Raw genomic sequence first — 20814 nt, forward strand, 5'->3', positions numbered from 1 at the left:
TTTATGATTAGCACTTTGTATACAGTGGTACAGTGCAAGTGGTGTAGTAGCACATTTTAGGGTCTGTTAAATACTATATGATGTAGTTGTATGGCTATTTACAAGTTGTGTTCATGCAGCTTTAAATATCAATTCATTGTCTCATTTTCACTTTTTGCCTTTTTCCATTACAATGTGGGTCAACTGACTAATACATATTACACATGACATTTACCATTGGAAAAACAGTGGAATTCTGCTATCCTGGGAATTTATTGATTTTCTCCTCAGTGCATACAGTAAGAGATATTGAGCAGTCAACCATTTTCTGGAATCTGTAGCACTGAACAATTGTTTGATAGGAAAGCCATTTGTTGAGGCTTTTAGATTTTTAAAAAAATTAAATCAGGATTATTTTCATTTCTGGCTACAATCGGATGTATTGATCATAGGCTGTAGGTGAGAAATTAATATATAAATGGGAAAAAATACATTATGTATTTGAACATGAATGTAAACTGCTAGTACATACTAGGGCTTTGCATTTATATTTTAGATCATAACTAGCTTCTTTTAGCAAGATGGTAGTTTAGTGAAAAAAATGGGAATATTAGTTGTCATATAAACTCTTATTTATGAAGAATGAAATCTTCATTTACAGTAGACCATCATGCATATATGCTTATACCAAGATAAAATGCTCACAAAAAAGTGATTCACAGTGCTTGCTTTTTTGAGAATTGATGAGAACAGTAACAATGCTGCAGGCCAGCATATTTCATGAAGTTCTTAAGCACTTCATGATAAATATGCTTGGGTGAAGCATTATTCATTAGGATTTCATGTAAGTTAATTATTCCATCTGATAGAAAATTGAAAATTATTAGAAATGTATACTGTAAACCAACTTTTATTCGCGTGCGATAAATTTTCGCGATGTTCGCGAGAGCTTCGTCATCGCGAATATTTCTCGCCGCGAACGGGTCCTAAAAGTCTCTTTTTCTATTAAAAACAGTTCAATAAATGCTTGCTCGCGAAAATAAATCGTCGCGAACTGGTTTACTCTCAGTAGATCGCGAAATAAAGTCGTCGCGAATAAAAGTTGGTTTACAGTATTTTTCTTTAGTTATGGGAACTTTGCTTATATAATTGAACTACCTTGTATTTTAAAAATACTTGATCATTTTAAATGATATTTTGTTAGATAGACTTAGTATGGTAAGTTTTCTCTCGAATTTACTCACAAATGTCATTTTATTTCTATAAACATGTTTAAAGTAAAATGCTAAATAGTTTGTATGCAATATTTTTCTTCAATTATATGCTTCCTGTAGTCCTTTTTAGCCAACATCTGCAAAGTCAAGATGAGCTTATGCCATATCGGGCCACTGGCTGACGGCACTGGCTTCTGCAATGGCATAGACCACCTGCATCCCAGTTAAAGTTTATTTTTGGGGATAAGTGTATTTCTAAGTAACATAAATAAAGCCCAATCTGGACCACACTAAAATGCACTATGGACAATACCATACTTGCTTCGGATATTTTCCAAATGAGGCATCATGGTACAGTTTTAAAGCTGCAGGTCCATTCTTTAGTAACTATGAGCCCTGCCTGAACCAATTACTTGCGTGGATGAGGGGTCTGGGGTTGCAGGGACACTACATGTATTTTTCCTAGATGAGTTTCCAGGGTAATGTTTTTGGAGAAGCTGTGTAATTATATGGTCTGTTGTAATTAAACATGCATGGATTTATAAGGGTGAACGCTTCCAGACATTCTTTGGATACATGAGCTGACCAACATTTTCTTCATTAGTAAACAGTTTAAAGTTTTAAGCATTTCCATTTCTAGGTTACTTTTAGTCCTATTGATCGATACACCAAACTTGCATGGATAAACCTTGGGATGCAAACAAATTAGAAAAAATATGATTTGAATTTTGCTTTACTTATAGATAATACTTGTCAAATTCACATTCGTTAAATTGATAACATATATCAACATGCATTTGTATTTATGAAGTTAATGCTTTCCATGAAAGGTGCTAAAAAGAGTACAAAGCAAAATGTTTTATGTTTACACTATGGTGAGGAAGCTAGGATGCTTCTTTCAAAACTGTGAAATTCGTGGCCCCTAGGTCAAGGTTAATGATTATCTATACTTAATATATTTTAATATATTTTGCAAATAAACTTTGAAATGGCAGCACCAGAGTTCTTACTTACTCCTTTAGAAAAACACTTGGTAATAAGATGATGTCCGTAAACTATGTTCATAATTCACAGTAATTATAGTAAATTTAATTTTAAAAAGTCTTACTTTCATTTTTGGTAAACAACCTCTAAACAGCACAAAAGAGAGAACAGTGGTGGTTCCGGTAAGCAGATCCAAGTTACTGACATATTTTAAGAAACTGACATCAAGCATTCATTAAATTATTTTTATAAAACATCATTAATGAATTATTCAATCAAAACTTGATTTACAGTAAAATAAAAGAAATAAGTTGTGATATTGACTGATTAAGAAACAAAATGTGCAAATCCTTTCCATTTATGTTCCATCTGACTCTTTATTGAAAGATCTAGAAAGTCAGTACACATCGAGCCCGATGTTAAAATGAAAGAAATTCCAGGTTATTATTATAATGAATTGGAATGGAAATAATTGTAAAGCATTCAGTAATACAATGAGTTCATGAATATATCTATATATTTATCGAAAGTGTATTAATTGTGCTTTGACTTACAAATAAATGTCAATTAATGGCTACGGTATGGTTATTTATTTCAATATATATCCTAAGAGTATATAGGAAAATTCTTTGAAACTCTTCTTCTCAAAAACCACTGTGCAAGGAAAGATGAAACCTATATAGAAGTATCCTCAGATAGTGTAGATTCAAGTTTGTTCAAATCATGACCCTTGGGGATAGGGTGGGGCCACAATGGCTGATCAAAGTTTTATATAGAAATATATAGGAAAATTTTTAAAAAATCTTCTTCTCAAGAACCACTGTGCCAGGAAAAATGAAACTTATATGGAAGCATCCTCAGATAGTGTAAATTCAAATTTGTTCAAATCATGACCCCCGGGGGTAGGACGGGGGCCACAATGGCCGTTCAAAGTTTTACATAGAAATATATAGGGAATTTCTTTAAAAATCTTTTTCTCCAGAATAGCCAAGGCATGAATGATCATATTCATATGGAAGCATCCTCAGGTAGCATAGATTCAAGTTTGTTCAAATCATGATCCCTAGGGTAAGGGCGGGGCCACATTGGCCGATCAAAGTTTTACGTAGAAATATATAAGAAAAGGGGGGGGGGGGGGGGTAGGGTGGTGCCACAATGGCCGATCAAAGTTTTACATAGAAATTTATAGGCATATTCTTGAAAAGTCTTCTTGTCAAGAATAGCAAAGTAATGATTAGTCATATTTATATGGAAGGATCCGTAGTTAGTGTAGATTCAAGTTTGTTCAAATCATGACCCCTGGGGTAGGGCGTGGCCACAACATGGAAACCAAGTTTTACATAGAAATATTGTTGAAAAATTCTTTAAAAATTTTCTTTCCAAGAATGGCAAAGCCATGATTAGTCATATTCATACGGAAGCATTCTCATTTAGTGTAGATTCAAGTTTGTTCAAATCATGATCCCCGGGGGTAGGGCGGGGCAAATGTAAAGGCCAGTAAAGCCACAGGTAGTCAAAGATATATGCAAGCATCCTTAGTTAGTGTAGATTCAAGTTTGTTCAAATCATACCCTCTCCCCTTTAAAGATTGGTTGGAACCACTTTTGGATTTAAACTTTTCAATAATAAACTGATTTCTACTTTTTTCCAAGCTACAGTGCTCAGCTGAGCGAATAGGCCCATGGGCTTCTTGTTACATTTGATACCCAGGTGAACCATAAAGCCTGTGGGCCTTTTGTTTTTAAACTCTATTGCTTTAGCAAACGCTTAACAATTAGAAAGCTCAGTATTACATGGAAAATAGCTATAGCTTTGACAGCTCATATTCTTTAGACAATGATAGGTTGTTTACTAGGTTATTGAATTTTATATTTAAAGTAGTTTAGTTTTGCATCGTGTGGTAGAATGAGTGAGTCAGAACATCAGTATTGATTTTCCTTTGCATTATTCATATTGATAATTCTTGCAGGGAATGAGCTACAATTATCTGTTACTCCTAATCAATATATTGATTTTTTTAAAACATCTGCTATGTACAGGTTGAAGACAATGATTTATACTAGATTGCAAAAATCATGAAATAAGTCTTAGACTTCTTTTTGTTTGGTTTTTGTCATTCTTGCAATACAGTGAGAAAATTGAATACTAATATCATACATGTGATAATTTCTGGACCCAAACACTGTACAGCATGCAGTCTTCAAAATACTGGAAGTTTGATGAAAATACTGTACATTGCTAATCAAAAACTGTACCAAAAACTATACAAAAAATATCAAAATTCAATGTAAAGTGTTCATTTTTTAAGGTCAGATGACACATTCCTCATTTATGTTTTGTATCTCTTGGATTATATCAAAACTTATTCATATTTCTCATTCTCTTCTGATTTCTACTTTGTTTTCGAAATGTTTTTAAATATAAGTACATCAAAAAGTTGTGATATAGGCCATTCAGAAGATTACCCTTAAGGGTAATATAAGAAATATGACCCTGTGGTATCTTGTCCAAATGTCTGGTAAGGTAGGTACCCTAATATTTTGTGAGGAAACTTGTTTAAGTACCTATTCATCAATGACAAATTCTGAGGAAATATATATTTTTGAGAAACATGTCGTCTGACCTTAATAATAAATTTCAAATCAATGTACAGGTGCACCACTACATAACATTATATTTTATGTTTTATATTATATGATCACCCATTTCAAGAAAATCTTGAAGAATTTTGATTTTCTGCAATCCCTATCATGGTAAATGCTGAACTTAGTAAAAAGTACAGTGTTTAATATGGTCGTCTCCATTCAGCTGTATTTTTAAAAGACACTAAATAATCATTTCTCTTAAGCTAGCTGTGTTTGAATAGACAATACATATGCCTAAGCAAATAATGGTCTAAATTTTGTGTTGCTGTCACAAAATTACTCCGACTTAGGAGTGGTGCGTACTCTTTGAAAAGTCTTTAATTTGATAACAAATTACAGTTTAATAAATCCTTAATAAGGGTCCTATTAAAAACAATCAGCCTAACAAAACACCTTGATATCTCTCAATTACGATGTAATAAATATCACAGGAATATTTCATACCTTCGTTCATGATGTTTTGATTACATTAATAATCAGCTGCACTAAGTCACGCATAGTTCGAGATTTCTGGTGTTGTGAGAGCGGAAATGAAAGAAAAATGACAGTTTCCGGTAAACATTTCAAAATACAGTACAAATTTTCATTTCTAGTGAATTTTGGTGTACCACCGTGAGCCTGTGAATGGGGTCGAAAATATATGACATTTTATGTACCACCAGTACATATCACATTTATGTAATACAGCCAACAAACTTCTTGGTTATAAGCAACCTTTGTGCCATATGTAAACTCCAATACAAAGTTTATCTGTAAAGATTTTAATCTTCAGAAACTTTCAGATTTTGACTCTTAAACTCTGTGATCTTGATATACATGTATCTGTGTTAATTACAAACAGCAAAAATTTTCTTTAAGCACTATTTGTGATCTTAAAATCTTGTGACTTCGGGCAAAATATTAGTCTTGTTTTCTTTTTTGCACATGACCTTAAAGTTTCTTTTTAGCTCAAGTGAGCTTTTCTGATCAAAGTTAGTTGTCTGTCGTTGTCGTAAACTTTTCACATTTTCATCTTGTTTTTCTCAAGAACCATTTGGCCAATTTCAACCAAACTTGCCACAAAGTATTCTTGGGTGAAGGTGATTCGAGTTTGTTTAAATAAAGGGTCATGCTGTCCTCTAAGGGGGAGATAATTATGAAATAGTGAAAAATTAATGGCATCTTTTAAAAATCCTCTTCTCAAGAACCACTGGGCCAGGAAATATGAAACTCATGGGATCATCTTCAGATAGTGAAGATTCAAGTTTGTTCAAATCATGACTCTCAGATGTATGGTGGGGCCTCAATGGGGTATCAAAATTCAACATAAGACTACATAGGAAAAATCTTTAAAAATCTTCTTTTCCAGAACCACTGGGCCAGGAAAGATGAAACTCATGTGGGATCATCCTCAGGTAGCCAAGATTCAAGTTTGTACAAATCATGACCCTCGGGAGTAGGATGGGGCCTCAAGGGGGTATCAAAATTCAACATAAGAATACATAGGAAAAATCTTTAAAAATCTTTTTTCCAAGAACCACTGGGCCAGGAAATATGAAACTCATGTTAAATCATCCTCAGGTGGTGAACATTCAAATTTTTTCAAATCATGACCCCCGGGGTAGGGTGGGGCCACAATGGCCGATCAAAGTTTTACATAGGAATATATAGGGAAAGTCTTTTAAAAATCTTTTTCTCAAGAACTATTGGGACAGGAAAGATGAAACTCATGTTGAATCATCTTCAGGTAGTGTACATTCAAATTTGTTCAAATCATGACCTCCGGGGCAAGGGTGGGACCACATTGGGTGATCAAAGTCTTACATAGGAATATATAAAGGGAAATCTTTAAAAATTTTCTTCTGAAGTACTGCAAAGCCATAACTAGTGATATTCATATGGAAGCATCCTCAGGTAGTGTTGATACTAGTATGTTCAAATCATAACTTCCAGGGATAGAGTAGGGCCATAATAGGGGTATGGAGGGAAACAATGGGGAGTCAAATTCAAATTATTACAAAGTTATATAGACAAACAAAATGTTAAAATAAAATATTTAAAAGTTTTTTTCTCAAGAAGTTATATGCAGTATTGATATGGAGGCATTCTCAAGTAGTATTAGAATTCAAGCCTCTCCCCCCACACCCTCAGTAAGCTTTTTAATTCGGATCTGATTTGTGCTTTTTCCTAGCTCAGGTGAGTGATGTGGCCCCTGGGCCTCTTGTTAAAAACTTTAACCTTGGTCATAACATTTGAAGAGTTAGAAATACTTTAAACCAACTTTTATTTGCGACAACTTTATTTCGCGATTAACCAGGGATAAACTAGTTGGCGACGATTAATATTCGTGATCAAGCCTTTTTGGATCTGTTGTTAATAGACGCATACACTTGAAGGAGAGGTTCGCGGCAAGAAATATTTGCGATGATTAGGCTCTCGTGAACTGTGGGAAAATAAAAGTGTGCGAGTTTCGAATTCAACCCTTGCCATAAGCTGCCATATGGGGGCATCAGTGTTTCACAAACACATCTTGTTTTATGTATTAAACTTTATACAGGGTTATTTTTAGCCTCACTTTATTGCCCTTTTGATCTTGCAAACATTTTGCCCTGTCTTGAATTCGCCTAGTCACACTCTTGTTTAAGGTCATATGCAACATAGGCTAGTTCGAATAGTATTGGGCTCTTCCCTGGAGTTGAAGAGTTCCACTAAATGAAGTACCTATGTGCAGTACTTTTAATGTCTATATATGGATTTGTAAACCTCTTTTAAAACAAATTTTGATGGAAAAAAAAAATCTGCAATTAATGTTTCATAATTTTTATATATTTTTCTTTGAAGAATGCAAAAAATTTCATAATTTGATATCTTCCAGAAACATCTGGAAATGCATGCTGATTTTTTGTTTATGAACATCTGATGGCACTATAATCTTAAATTAAGAATATCTTGAAAAAGTATCAGTAGGTAAGGCCATAATGAAAATATTCCTAGATTCTCATCCCCGCCCGCCCCAATTTTATACCCCCACCTCGATTTTTTTTATTTCTGTTTTTCTTCGTTTTAATTCTGATCGGGATGGGTATTCATCTACCATTCTACTTTCTTTTAAATCCCGCGAAAGACGACATGGTTTTGACAGCTGAAAAGATGGTAATTGCAGATAATTGAAGCTTTACTATGACTTTTATTTGGGTATTGTAGATAAAATTACACCGATTGACCAGGTCAATAAAAAATCTACAAAATTGAAAAAATAAAAAATATAAAATAAAAGCCGCCTGTCCGCCTCGATTTTTGAAAAAATTCTGATGAGAATCTAGCAATTTATTTATTATGGCCTAAGGTACCTTGCGTATATCCTTAAGGTTTTATGTTGTATTCTTTTATTTCGGCCTGTTTTAAATTTGCCCAACCAAGGTAAAGATGAAAGGGGCAAAAAATAAAATGGGGGCAAAATGCCCCTGTATACAGTATATATTTATATGTGTTATAACAGTAACCAAAAAACTGTATCAAGTCAAGTTAACAGGTGCCAATCATTATATCTAATGAGACATAAAGTGTTCCTCACATTTGAGGGGAATAGCGATGCGCTTGTGGGTGCATGTATGTTTGTGTGTGTTAGTTTGTCTTTGTGCAAAACAGAAGTGACATATATGCATTGGGATTGATGTCAAATGTTGCCTTGATTTTTAGAAATGCTCACTTGCGAGGTGATGCACAACTTTGTGGCGCCTTTGCTTATTTGTGATGGTTATGATAAATTAGTTCTGAGTTGAAACAATCACACAAAATTGAGATTTCCAAAAAAAAAAAGAAGTAAAATTTATATATGTTTCATTTTTTGTAGATTTATTTGCAAAGACAACAAGGAAATTGAAGATTGTGTGTCATGGCCACCCTCGAAATTGTGTTCTTATTAATAGTCTATGTAGGAAAGTCCCTTCAAGGAAGAATAGGTAAACATTTGTTAAAAAGAAATAAATAAATGTTAAAATATACCATACAAAAAAGTTAGTGATGGTAGTGAAATACAAAATTGTCTAATGGTTTTATGCATAATGTTCTTGACTGACATATTATGGAGAGTACTTAAACAGATATACAGGTGACTGGAGCAGGGCTCCCACTGGACCGAAAATATTTTTCGCCACTTTTCGCGACACAAGCTTTAAGAAAAGGCATACTTACATCTGATTTCTCGACAATGCATTGCACTTTTTGTTATTCAATTTTTTTTATTATGTTTATCTGACACAGATATAAAATGTTTTAAAATTGTAATGTTTAAAGCTTATGGTAGTATCCATTTAAAAAAAAAAAAAAAAAATAATAATGTTGGAATTACACAATTAATTTGATATTGTATTGATAAAAACTCTTGACAGAAAATGTCCTCTTGTTTATATTTTTTTCGCCTGGCACGGTGGGGGTGGGGGGGCTACAGACCTAGTAAAAATATGACATTTTTTAAAAGTAGAAATTTTCATCATTCATTAATTAATTGTGAAAAGAAGTAAATTAAAAAGTAATGAAAATTAGGTTTGAAACTTAACAACTTGGAGACTCCAGGATTTAATATGCAAGCTCGTTATTGTAAATAACTCAGTGTAATTTACCAACTAAAGATAATTCTGTTTCCAAACCAATTTCTTTTTCACTCTTTGTCAGTTAATGGTATATTAATGTACACTTTTTAAAATTTACATTAGGCAAAATTTGAAGCCATTCTTTACAATTTTCGTCATGTTTCCCTACTTTCGGTTTAAAAAAAACGATCTACATAGATCCAGATTTTGTTGATAAAAATCTTTTATTTACAAACTTCATCTCCGAATAACACTTTATCCCCCCTTGTTTAATCCAAATTATATTATTTCAAGCAATTTTGTAACCCTTTATTGCTCCAGGCTAGTTACCTAGTCAGCAGTGTTCGTTCAAGCGAGACGTGATTTCCTGTATGTAGGTTTCAGTTTTCACACCTCTGCTGCATGAAGTAAACAAAGGGACTTATCTGTGTACATTGAATAAACAAAGGAGCTAACCAGGACTACACAAATTTTGTACATGGTACATCTAAAAAATTGATTTTCGCCACTTATGAATTTCTTTTCGCCACTTTTGAAAAAAATTCGCAATTGGCGACAATGGCGAATCACAGCTCGAGCCCTGGACTGGAGACCTCTCAACGTTTAAGGGACCAGAAGAAAAGCATGAGAGATTGAGGGGTTCGATATAGAAAATGAATAATATCCAGAATTTTCAGTTTCAGTCATCATTGTTCATCATTGTTCTACTATAATAGCTACTGGAAGTATATGTTGTTAAAGTCATTCCACGTTTTCTTTCATATTTTACAAGTAATTTACATAATAATTTTAACAACTCTTGCATTCATCATTTTGTGAATAAATACTGTATAAATGTATTTTCTGCGGTTGTCCAATTTTTGCGGAATTTTGTGGATAAGTTTTTTGTGGCGCATAGTGTTTCACAAACACATCTTGTTCTTTCTTTCTTATTTTCCACTTTTCGATCTTGTGTTTTGTCTTGAGACCATGATTAATATTACTGCTTGATTTTCCCATGAATTTCATCCAAATCAAACGACTGACAATATTAGTTACCCCTCAATGCGTGTGACATGTGATTTTTGGGGTTGTTGTTTATGCAACTGTTTGTTTTAGCTTAAAATGAAAATCCCAAATTAATTTGATGGCAATTAATTTGTATTTTAAATGATGGCTTGGAGGCATTACTGTGAAATCATCAATGTTCATGGGAGAACCAATGTTTGTGGATTTCATGGGTTACCCTTATCCACGAATTTACATCCCCACAAACATTTATTTTGTAAACATTGTTATTTATTGAATCTTCTTTATACATGAGTGTACTAAGAAATAACATTTCCATGAACCAACAAAATTTTGCTTACCCATGAACATTGACCTCCAAGAATTAAAATGATTCCACAATAATTAGGGGCCTGTGCAAGGATTTGCAGGTGCCCTATAGTAATCACTCTGTCTGTCTGTCATTCTTCCATCCACAAATTTTCTGTTTTTATGCCATGCCATGAATATGGATGGGGCATATAGTGTTTGTCGTGTCTGTCTTCCATCCTTCTGTCCTTCCATCTGTCCTTCCATCACACTTTGTGTTTAGCTCTGTTCAAAGCTAAGTTTCAAAGAAACTATCCAAGATATTTTCATCAAACTTCATTTGCTGATAGATATTGATGAGAGCTATGCAACCGCATCAAAATTTTTGACCTTGATCTTTCCTTTGACCTTGACCTCACTTTTCTTAAATTAGTGTTTCGCTCAGTTTTAAACACACCGTTCAAGATGGTGTTATCAAACTTCACATGTTGATACATACTGATGAGAGCTATTCAACTGCATCAACATTTTTGACCTTGACCTTTCCTTTGACCTTGACCCCACTTATTTTAATTAGTGTATTGTTTAGTTTTAAAGATACCATTCAATAATTCCAATCTTCATTTTATCTATTGATTTCCCGTGTTTTGATTGGACGAGAGCACGTTTAAGAAAAAGTTTACACATCGATGAATTTTTTCAATCAGACCTACTTTCTTGATCAAGCTTCTATGTTATCGTATAAACAATGAAAGCAGTTATTTCTGGTCTGTTTTGGCTAAATCATGAATATAAGAAGCTTCCAATTTAATTCATTAAAACAAAACTGACAACAAACTGGACTGCCCAGCTGACGGAGCCATGAATATGTTTATGTCACTGTCCGATCACGAGTGTAAATTTTAAAAATCGCTGTCTCGACGTTCATTATGATCATAATACGAAGAAAATCAGCTCAGTTTGTATCGTTTTGACATGGAAAAGAAACATACCTCAACCTTGCCCATTAGCATCAAATTCATGTTTACTTTCTATATTGTTCCTCAATCTTTCAACAACAAGTGCAAATCGAAGGGGTCGTTGGTCTGCAACTTTCGCTATGAGAGTTGTCGTTAATGTCAACATGGCCATGGTCAAGGACGAACTCTTCTGAAGTAAACTCGTAATTACGATATTTGTTGACTTAAACAACATTCGATAAGACTTTATAAGTTTCTTTATCGACTATTTTGACAACTTAAACTGAACTCTATCGAAATTCATCTCGATTACGTTCCTTTGCGGTAAAATGTATTCCTACGCTGTCCAGAAATAACGGATTGTATGGAGGCCTCAAAGAGAAATAATTTAAATATTTTTTAAAATTCGATATTGGAATTATAAGAATTAAACGTTCTTTTTGAAAAAAATTATCGATGTGTAAACTCTTCACATTTTACTCACAAACTTAACATAAAAGTGCTTTGCACTTTTATTTCGTTTGTGAGTAAAATGTCAAGAGTTTACACATCGATAATTTTTTCAAAAAGAACGTTTAATCCTATAATATACTTTTATCAAACTTCATATGTTGATACATATTGATGAGAGATATGCAACTGCATCAACATTTTTGACTTGGACCTTTCCATTGACTTTGACCTCACTTTTCTTATATCAATGTCAATCTTCATACGCTGATACATACTGATGTAAGCCATTCAACTGCATCAACATTTTTGACCTTGACCTTTTATTTGATCTTGACCTCACTTTAATCAAATTGTGTTTAAGTCAGTTTTAATTAAAGACATCATTTCTAGAAACTGACCTGTTTACTCTTACGATTTCGCCGTATTTTGTACGGATTTTTTTCCTCAAATACCTCTCACGTTTTGCTATTATGAAAATACGGAAATCGGAAATACCCTTTTGAATTTAGCAGTTAGTTTTCGTTATGTACTCTCTTAGTTTCATGCTTTTTCATCGTTAAATAAAGAAAGCCAGAAGTCTCTGTTGAGACTGAAGCTCTACTGGTTTGTACTTGTAGCAAAGGAAGAGAAAAGTACTTAAGCAGTTGGGAATTTAAACTTTACAACAGCAATAAATAGAATAATGATCCTTGATAAAGTCTCTTTATGTTCTTAGTGTAGTCTACTTGTGTGCCAAGTTATATTGAAATCAGACCAAAACTGTAGGAGGAGTAGCATTTTGAAAGAATTTCACAGAAATTTTTATTTTTAGTAACCACGGCAATACCGTTCATCGAAATCAAAAACCAATACACAGAATTATGTATCTTAGTGTAGTCTACTTGTGTGCCAAGTTATATTGAAATCAGACAAAAACTAGGAGGAGTAGCATTTTGAAAGAATTTCGCATAAATTTCTATTTTTAGTAACCACGGCAACACTGTTCATCGAAATCAAAAACCGATATACGGAATTGTGTATCTTAGTGTAGTCTACTTGTGTACCAAGTTATATTGAAATCAGACCAAAACTGTAGGAGGAGTAGCATTTTGAAACAATTTTACAGAAATTTCTATCTTTAGTAACCACAGCAACACCATTCATCGAAATCAAAAACTGGTACAAAGAATTATGTATCTTAATGTAGTCTACTTGTGTGCCAAGTTATATTGAAATCAGACCAAAACTGTAGGAGGAGTAGCATTTTGAAAAATTGTTTACAGACAGACAGACGGAGGGACGCCGGACGCATTACTATCGCATAAGCTCTTCTGGTCTCTGACCATTAGAGCTAAAAATTCAAACAAATAAGTGGTGTCGGGTTGCAAAACGCTGTGGTATTATAAAAATGACAAAGACCATGTTGCTAAACCATGTTTTTTGTAATCAGAAAAGCAGTTGTTCCCTATCAATAAACGTAAAATCGATGGAAAGTGAAATCTTACTGGCAAATGCCATATCTCATGGACACATTTAATAAAAAATACTGAGAGACTGGGTAAACAGGTCTGTAGATATTTTCATCAAACTTCATATTTTGATACATATTGATGAGAGATATGCAACTGCATCAACATTTTTGACCTTGACCTTTGCTTTGACATTGACCTCACTTTTCCTAAATTAGTGTCAAATGTCATAAGCTGATAGATATTGAGATTAGCATTTCAGGTGTATCATCATTTTTTACCTTGATCTTTCATTTGACCTTGACCTTACTTTTATCCATCTGTGTTTAAGTCAGTTTTAAAGAGACCATTTATAATATTTTTTCAGCTTCTAATGCTGATACTTACTGATGAGAGCTTTTCAACTGAATCAACAGTTTTTGTCCTTGGCATTTCCTTTGACCTTGACCTCACTTTAATGAAATTAGTGTCAAACTTCATATGCTGATACATACTAATGTAAGCAATTCAACTGCATCACTATTCAAGATATTCTGATCAAATTTTACACAGGTACAAATTTTCATGCCCTCGAAGGGGCATTCATGTCCTATGGACATATTTCTAGTTTTCTAATAACTTTTTTATATTTGCCCAATTAAGTTCGAATTTGGTATGGTAGATCAGTAGACAGAAAGACATATTTTGATGCTAAGTTTGGTTCTCTACGTCTTCTTGTTTGGAGCTGGGGTGGTGGGGTAGATTCCTTAACTATGCATAAGAATGAATGGGCAAAGAGAGATATGAGGGGCGTTCAATAAATAATGTCATTAGCTCGACGACATACAACATAGTAGTCATATGACATAAACCTTGACGTTCTCTCATTAATCTTTAATGAATTGATAACAGTTTGTGTGACCACTTTTCATCGTATTATTTCATCGTGGGAAGCTGGAAAACAAGGGCTGTTTGAGACACTGCATTAAAAATGAATGGTCAAGAAACAGTAAACTAGAGTAAAATTAAACGCTTCATTAAATCAGCTGTAATACTTGTTAATATCCCAAAAATATATTAACTGAAATATGTGAAATTTACAGCAACAAATGCCTGTTTTATAGACATGTGAACAAGTAGATTTCAATAAACAAAAATTATATAATTGGCATCAAAATTGGGCACCGTCCTTGGCAACAATGTCTTGCAACAACCGATGTAAATTTGCGAAATTTCAACAGATTATCACTGATTATGTTTTATTGACTTTAAGACACATAGCAAAATTGATAAAAATCATTTTGGGGATAGTTCATACATAGTTCATAGATGAGTGAAAACTACAGCGTGTAGGAATATCCAAACAATTATTTTAAAAAATCAAAAATTGTACTTATCCACGTTTGTATGAAATTCTAACAGATAATGAAACTTGAATCCATTTTGCTTTAAGCCCACAAAACAAATTTACAATAAGATGCACTTGACAAAACTACAAAGGCCTAAGAAGAGCAAAGAATTGCAAGAGAATAAAACCGTTTTATATGCTATTTTCTTAAATATTAGCGGTCTTGTTGCTCAAATTAATATTCTGGGAGGAAGTTCAATTTATGGAGGAGTCTAGAAAACAATTTCTTTTGCAAAACAATGAAAGGTTTATGAGAGAAAGGAAACAGAATGAGGAATTCACTACATTAAGTGTTTCATGATGGCGTCCAAACCTACAGGCCATGAAGAGTAAAGGAGTTTTGGGGATAAACAGGAAGTTAATGTTTTTTCACACCAACAAAATTTGCCAGATCTTTCAATCTTTGACTTGTTTCATTTCCTTAATTAACTTAGAAAAACATCTACAGAAAGAAAAAAACAAGTTCAACAAATCATAGGATCTGCCGTATTCCAGTATACGAAGGGTCATACTAAAAAATGTGTTCGAAAAACAATTAGAAATTGAATGAAAATGTTACGGATATGTGTTTTAATTGAAAGATAATATTTTAGTTAAATCATTAAGACAAAGTCATAGAAAAGCGTTTTTTGTTTCTTTCCGAGCCCCAATGACATTATTTATTGAACGCCCCTCGTAACTGCTGAGAATGTTCCTATTGTAAAGTAGGAAAGCTGTGCAATGAGTCTCTTGGGATTAATTAACAATCCATTTGAAGAAAATCCTAAGCATATATTATCTTTATTTGTCACATTATGATTATTTTAAGATTAATTACTGCACCACCTCTGTGTGCAAACGAAGTTTGTTTTGAAGTTAAGGTCAATTTTGAATGATGTGCACATTCTCTGAAATATGGATTTAAATAATGTTCATACTTTATTTTGGTTTAAATAATGTACACAATGAGCTAAGATTTTATTAAATTCCAAAAGCAAGATATGTATTAAGATATCCTTTTTAGCTCAACTGAGCCGAAGGCTCTAGTGAGCTTTTCTGATCAAAATTTGTCCGTTGTCTGTCGTTGTTGTCATTGTCATCATTGTAAACTTTTCACATTTTCATCTTCTTCTCAAGAATCCCTGGGCAAATTTCAACCAAACTTGCCACAAAGTATTCTTGGGTAAAGGGGATTTAAGTTTGTTTCAATGAAGGGCAAAGCCCTCTTCAAATGGGAGATAATTATGAATTAGTGAAAAATTAATGGCATTTTAAACAAATCTTCTCAAAAACCACTGGGCCAAGAAATATGAGACTCATGTGGAAGCATCCTCAGGTTGTGTAGGTTCAGATTGGTTCAGATCATGACCCCCCGGGGGTAGGGTAAGACCACAATGGCGGATCAAAGTTGTACATAGGAGTACATAGGGAAAGTCTTTAAAAATCTTGTTTACAAGAACCACTGGGCTAAGAAAGATGAAACTCAGGTGAAAGCATCCTTAGTGTAAATTCAAGTTTTTTTTAAAATCATGCCCCCTAGGGGTAGGGTGGGGCTACAATGGCCGATCAAAGTTTTAGATAGGAGTATATGCGGAAAATAATCTTCTTCTCAAGAACCACTGGACCAGGAAAGATGAAACTCATGTGGAAGGATTCTCAGGTAGTGTAGATTTAAGTTTATTCAAATCATGACCCCAGGGGATAAGGTGGGGCCACTTTGGCCATTCAAAGTTTTACATAGGAGTAAATATGGGGAAAATCTTTAAAAATTTTCTTCTCAAGAACCACTGTGCCAAGAAAGATGAAATTCATTATATCCCAAATGAAGTTTGGGGGGGTATATAGGAATCACCTTGTGCGTCTCCGTCCGTCCGTCAGTCTGTGCAATCGTGTCCAGTCCATATCTTTCTTACAGAGGGACTTTAGAATCTACTACTCCACACAAAGATTGCCAATGACCTAAGGGTGTGTCATGACCTTGACCCAATTTCATTTGGGGAAGTTCAAGGTCACTGGAAGAAAAATTTCATAATTTGTGTCAGGTCCATATCTTTCTAATGGATAAACTTGGTAGGTTCTCATTTCACACAAAGATTGTCCATGACCCAAGGGTGTGTCATGACCTTGACCCAAAGTCATTTGGGGAAGTTCAAGGTCACTGGAAGAAAAATTTCATAATTTGTGTCCGGTCTACATCTTTCTTATGGATGACCTTGACCCATGGTCATTTGGGGAAGTTCAAGGTCACTGGAAGAAAAATTTCATAATTCGTGTCCGGTCGATATCTTTCTTATGGGTAAACTTGGTAGGTTCTCATTTCACACAAAGATTGCCCATGACCCAAGGGTTTGTCATGACCTTGACCCAAGGTCATTTGGGGAAGTTCAAGGTCACTGGAAGAAAAATTTCATAATTCGTGTTTGATACATATCTTTATTATGGAAAAACTTACTTCTGAAAAACCCAGCCAGGGGTATTTTGTCCCGTTTGGACAGTTCTAGTTTGGAATCATCCTCATGTAGTGAAGATTCAAGTTTCTTTTAAATCATGACCCCCGGGGATAGGGTGGGGCTACAATTGCCTATTAAAGTTATCATAGGAATATACAGGAAAAATCTTTAAACATCTTCTTCTCAAGAACCACTGGTCCAGGAAAGATGAAACTCATGTGAAATCATCCTCAAGTAGTCTAGATTCAAGTTTCTTCAAATCATGACCCCCGGGGATAAGGTGGGGCCTCAATGGCTGATCAAAGTTTTACATAGGACTAAATAGGGAAATCTTTTAAAATCATCTTCTCAAGTACTTCAAAGCCATGATTAGTGATATTTATATGGAATCATCCTCAGGTAGTGTAGAGTTTATTCAAATCATAACCCCCAGGGGTAGGATGGGGCTGCAATGGGGGATCCAAGTTTTACATTAAAATATATTTTAAAAAATCTTCTTCTTGAGAATAGCAAAGCCATGATTAGTGTTACTAGTTTTGATATGGAAGCATTTTCGGGTAGTGTAGAATTAAATTTGTTCAAATCATATCCCCCAAGGGTAGGATGTGGCCACAATGTTGGATCAATGTTTTACATAGAAAAATAAAGGGGAAAATCCCGAGAACAGAAAAGCTGTGTTTAGTCATATTGACATGTTAGCAGCCTCATGTATTGAAGATTTAAATTCATTCAAATCATGGCTCTATGGAGTAGGGAGGGAAACAATTGGGAATCAAATTCAAATTATTATGAAATTATATATAGAAAGAAAATTTTTTAAAAAAAGTCAGAAGAACAAAAGAACAGCAAAGTCATATGCTGTATTAATATAAAGGCATTCTCAAGCAGTATTAAAATTCAAGCCCCCCCCCCCCCCCCCCCCCCCCCTCAAGTAAACTTTTCATTTCTAATCTAATATGTGCTTTTTCTTAGCCGATTTGCTCAGGTGATGGATGTGGCCCCTGGGTCTCTTGTCAACAGGTGTTCAGATATTAACCCCATTCTGTCATTGCTGAAAAAAATTCTTATAATTGTAAATTTAAAGAAAAGGATGAGAGAGCAGTACGATTGATCCCCTGGGATAAATTATCTTGCTTGCTGCAGAAAATTTAGAGGCTTATCTTTATCTGTCACAACTGATTTTTGTTTTGAAGTTAAGATCAACTCTGGGTCAAATATGCATTTACCGAAGGCTAGCATTTTATGAGACACCTGCTTAAGTCTTTTTTATATACAGTGAAATATCAGTATCTCGAAGTTGAAGGGACCTGGACACAACTTCAAGATATCCGAAGTTATCTTCAAAAGTCGAATGAATAATTTCCCGTTATTTTTTTTCATATATATCTTCTTGCGTAACACTATCCTGTATTACCAAACATGCAGTCGTTCTGGTGAAGACTCAAGCATATCTGCAATAAATATTAAGAAAAACAATTTTTTTTGTTTTCTTTATCGTGTGTAATTGTAAAACAATTTAATATATATGCCTTATTGCATATATAGCGAATTTACATTTTCCAGGGCATGCTTACGTGGTCAAACGGGATGTACTCTTAACGTTATAGTTGAAGAACCTTCTCCGTAAGAAAAGAAAAAGACAGATTTTTTAAAAACATAATTTGATAAAATTTAGTGCAAAATGTTATTTAAAAAATAATCAGTATTCAAACTGTGTACTTGAATATTATTAATAGCTTACATATATTACATTACGAAGTACTACTAAGGAACATATAGTTTATGAAACTAACAATGCAAATGGCGGTCAAGGTTATTTATTTATCAGTCACTGCGAAGTGGTTTGTTTTATGGGTGGTAGACTACACCAAACACGCAAGCTGTCATACCAACTAACCTGTCACAGATAAACCAACATGAGCTTGGGATTAATTAAGATTGCCCAAGTTTGAAGGTATTGATTTATAGCCACTGGCAAGAGTGTGTGAAGTCACGATGCCAGGTGTGTTCAGTAGACCGAAAAATTCACTGCACTTCGAGATAAGCTAGGTAAAAAGGGCTTGGGACTTTGAATATACTTTGACATAAGCGGGTATTTCGAGATTACCGTGTTCAAGATATCAGTTGTTTTTTAAATCATATATAGAGAGAAAATGGCCGGTACCGGCTATCGACTTCCATATAAGCGGGGTATTCGAGATATCCCATGTTCGAGATACTGATATTTACCTGTACACATTTAATTGAGTTATTATAAGACATGAAGTTTTCCCTGTTTTATGTAAATACAAGGTTACTATTTAAAGTTTTTGAACATTCAGGAATTCTCTTGAAGTTTTAAAAATACAGTTGTTGCTTATATTCCAAGATGCTTAAATTTTATGCTTTATTGCAATCAAAACCTCATGAGATAGAGAGTAAAAAACAATGAAATATGTGCAATGGGACCTAGGTCTTGATTTGAGAAAAAGAGATCAAAAGTAAATTTGCTTAGTTTAAATAGATGAAAAAACCGGTGTAGCATAATATTTTGATACTGCGATATATTGAACCCGGGTTCAAAATATCGCATAATAATTTGAACCGAGTTCACTTTTTGCTGTGATATCTTGAACCCCCTTATAAAATATTGAACCCCTACCTTATAGTTTAGGGTTATGGTTGGGCTACAATGGGGGATCAGTTTTTCATCGGAAAAATGTTTCTCAGACAGCTAATCCATGATATGAAACACCTATATTCACATAATCCGTCCACTGATGCAGCCTGACTTTCATAAAAAAAATAAAGTCATTATTTTGGGGAGAAGTCGATGTTTTTTTAAAAGCAAACAAAACAATGGTGAATTATTTTTTTAAAATATCAGAACCTAACTATGCACGATAAAAAAAATATTGAATAAAGTAATATAGGTATAGTATTTTCCTTTGTAATTAACGTTATTTTCTGAGGTCGATTTGACCCCCTAAAAAAGTCTTTTTATTGCCAAAATGAATGTTAAATTTATCTGAGTTTTTTTTAGAACTATGTGTGTACTAAAAATATTACAAAAATTTTGTTTTTATGCCAGTGTTTTTCTCTTAATTTGTAATTAACAAATCTTGTTTGCTTTATTCTTATTTTTGAACTGAAATAATTCTGTTCTTTTTCGCAAGAAATTTTTAAACTGAATTTCATGTTTTTGAATCCTGAAGAAAAAAGGATTAGAAAATTTACTTTGCTAAGAAACTGAGAAAATTCTCAATCATTTCTCTTAAAGAAATATATTGATAATGTAAATTACAATTTCATTGCTATTGCAAAGTAAAAATTAATATTTTCTCGAACTTATTTCCACCCATCTAAATGAATTACATTATTTTAAAACCCCCATAAAATGCCACAAATAATGATAATTTTTCATCCTTTTAAGAGATTCACCGTTAGATATAATGATAACGTAAAATCTG

At 33.7% G+C, this 20814-nt stretch overlaps 1 protein-coding gene across 1 annotated transcript in view; it reads left to right on the plus strand.

Annotated features, from left to right (window-relative positions):
* Window positions 1-275: 275 nt before the first annotated feature.
* The window catches only part of LOC134237952 (neuroglian-like), a 71324-nt gene continuing 50785 nt past the window's right edge, over window positions 276-20814 (plus strand). Inside the window, exons 1-2 of the mRNA XM_062720088.1 lie at window positions 276-438; window positions 8655-8763. Of these exons, the coding sequence (XP_062576072.1) occupies window positions 8697-8763 (67 nt within the window). The 5' untranslated portion in view covers window positions 276-438; window positions 8655-8696. The remainder of the gene's footprint in view (window positions 439-8654; window positions 8764-20814) is intronic.

Source organism: Saccostrea cucullata, unplaced genomic scaffold (assembly GCF_032062105.1).
Source record: "Saccostrea cucullata isolate Sc308-1 unplaced genomic scaffold, CSIRO_AGI_Scuc_v1 ctg576, whole genome shotgun sequence".
Taxonomy (NCBI): Eukaryota; Metazoa; Mollusca; class Bivalvia; order Ostreida; family Ostreidae; genus Saccostrea; species Saccostrea cuccullata.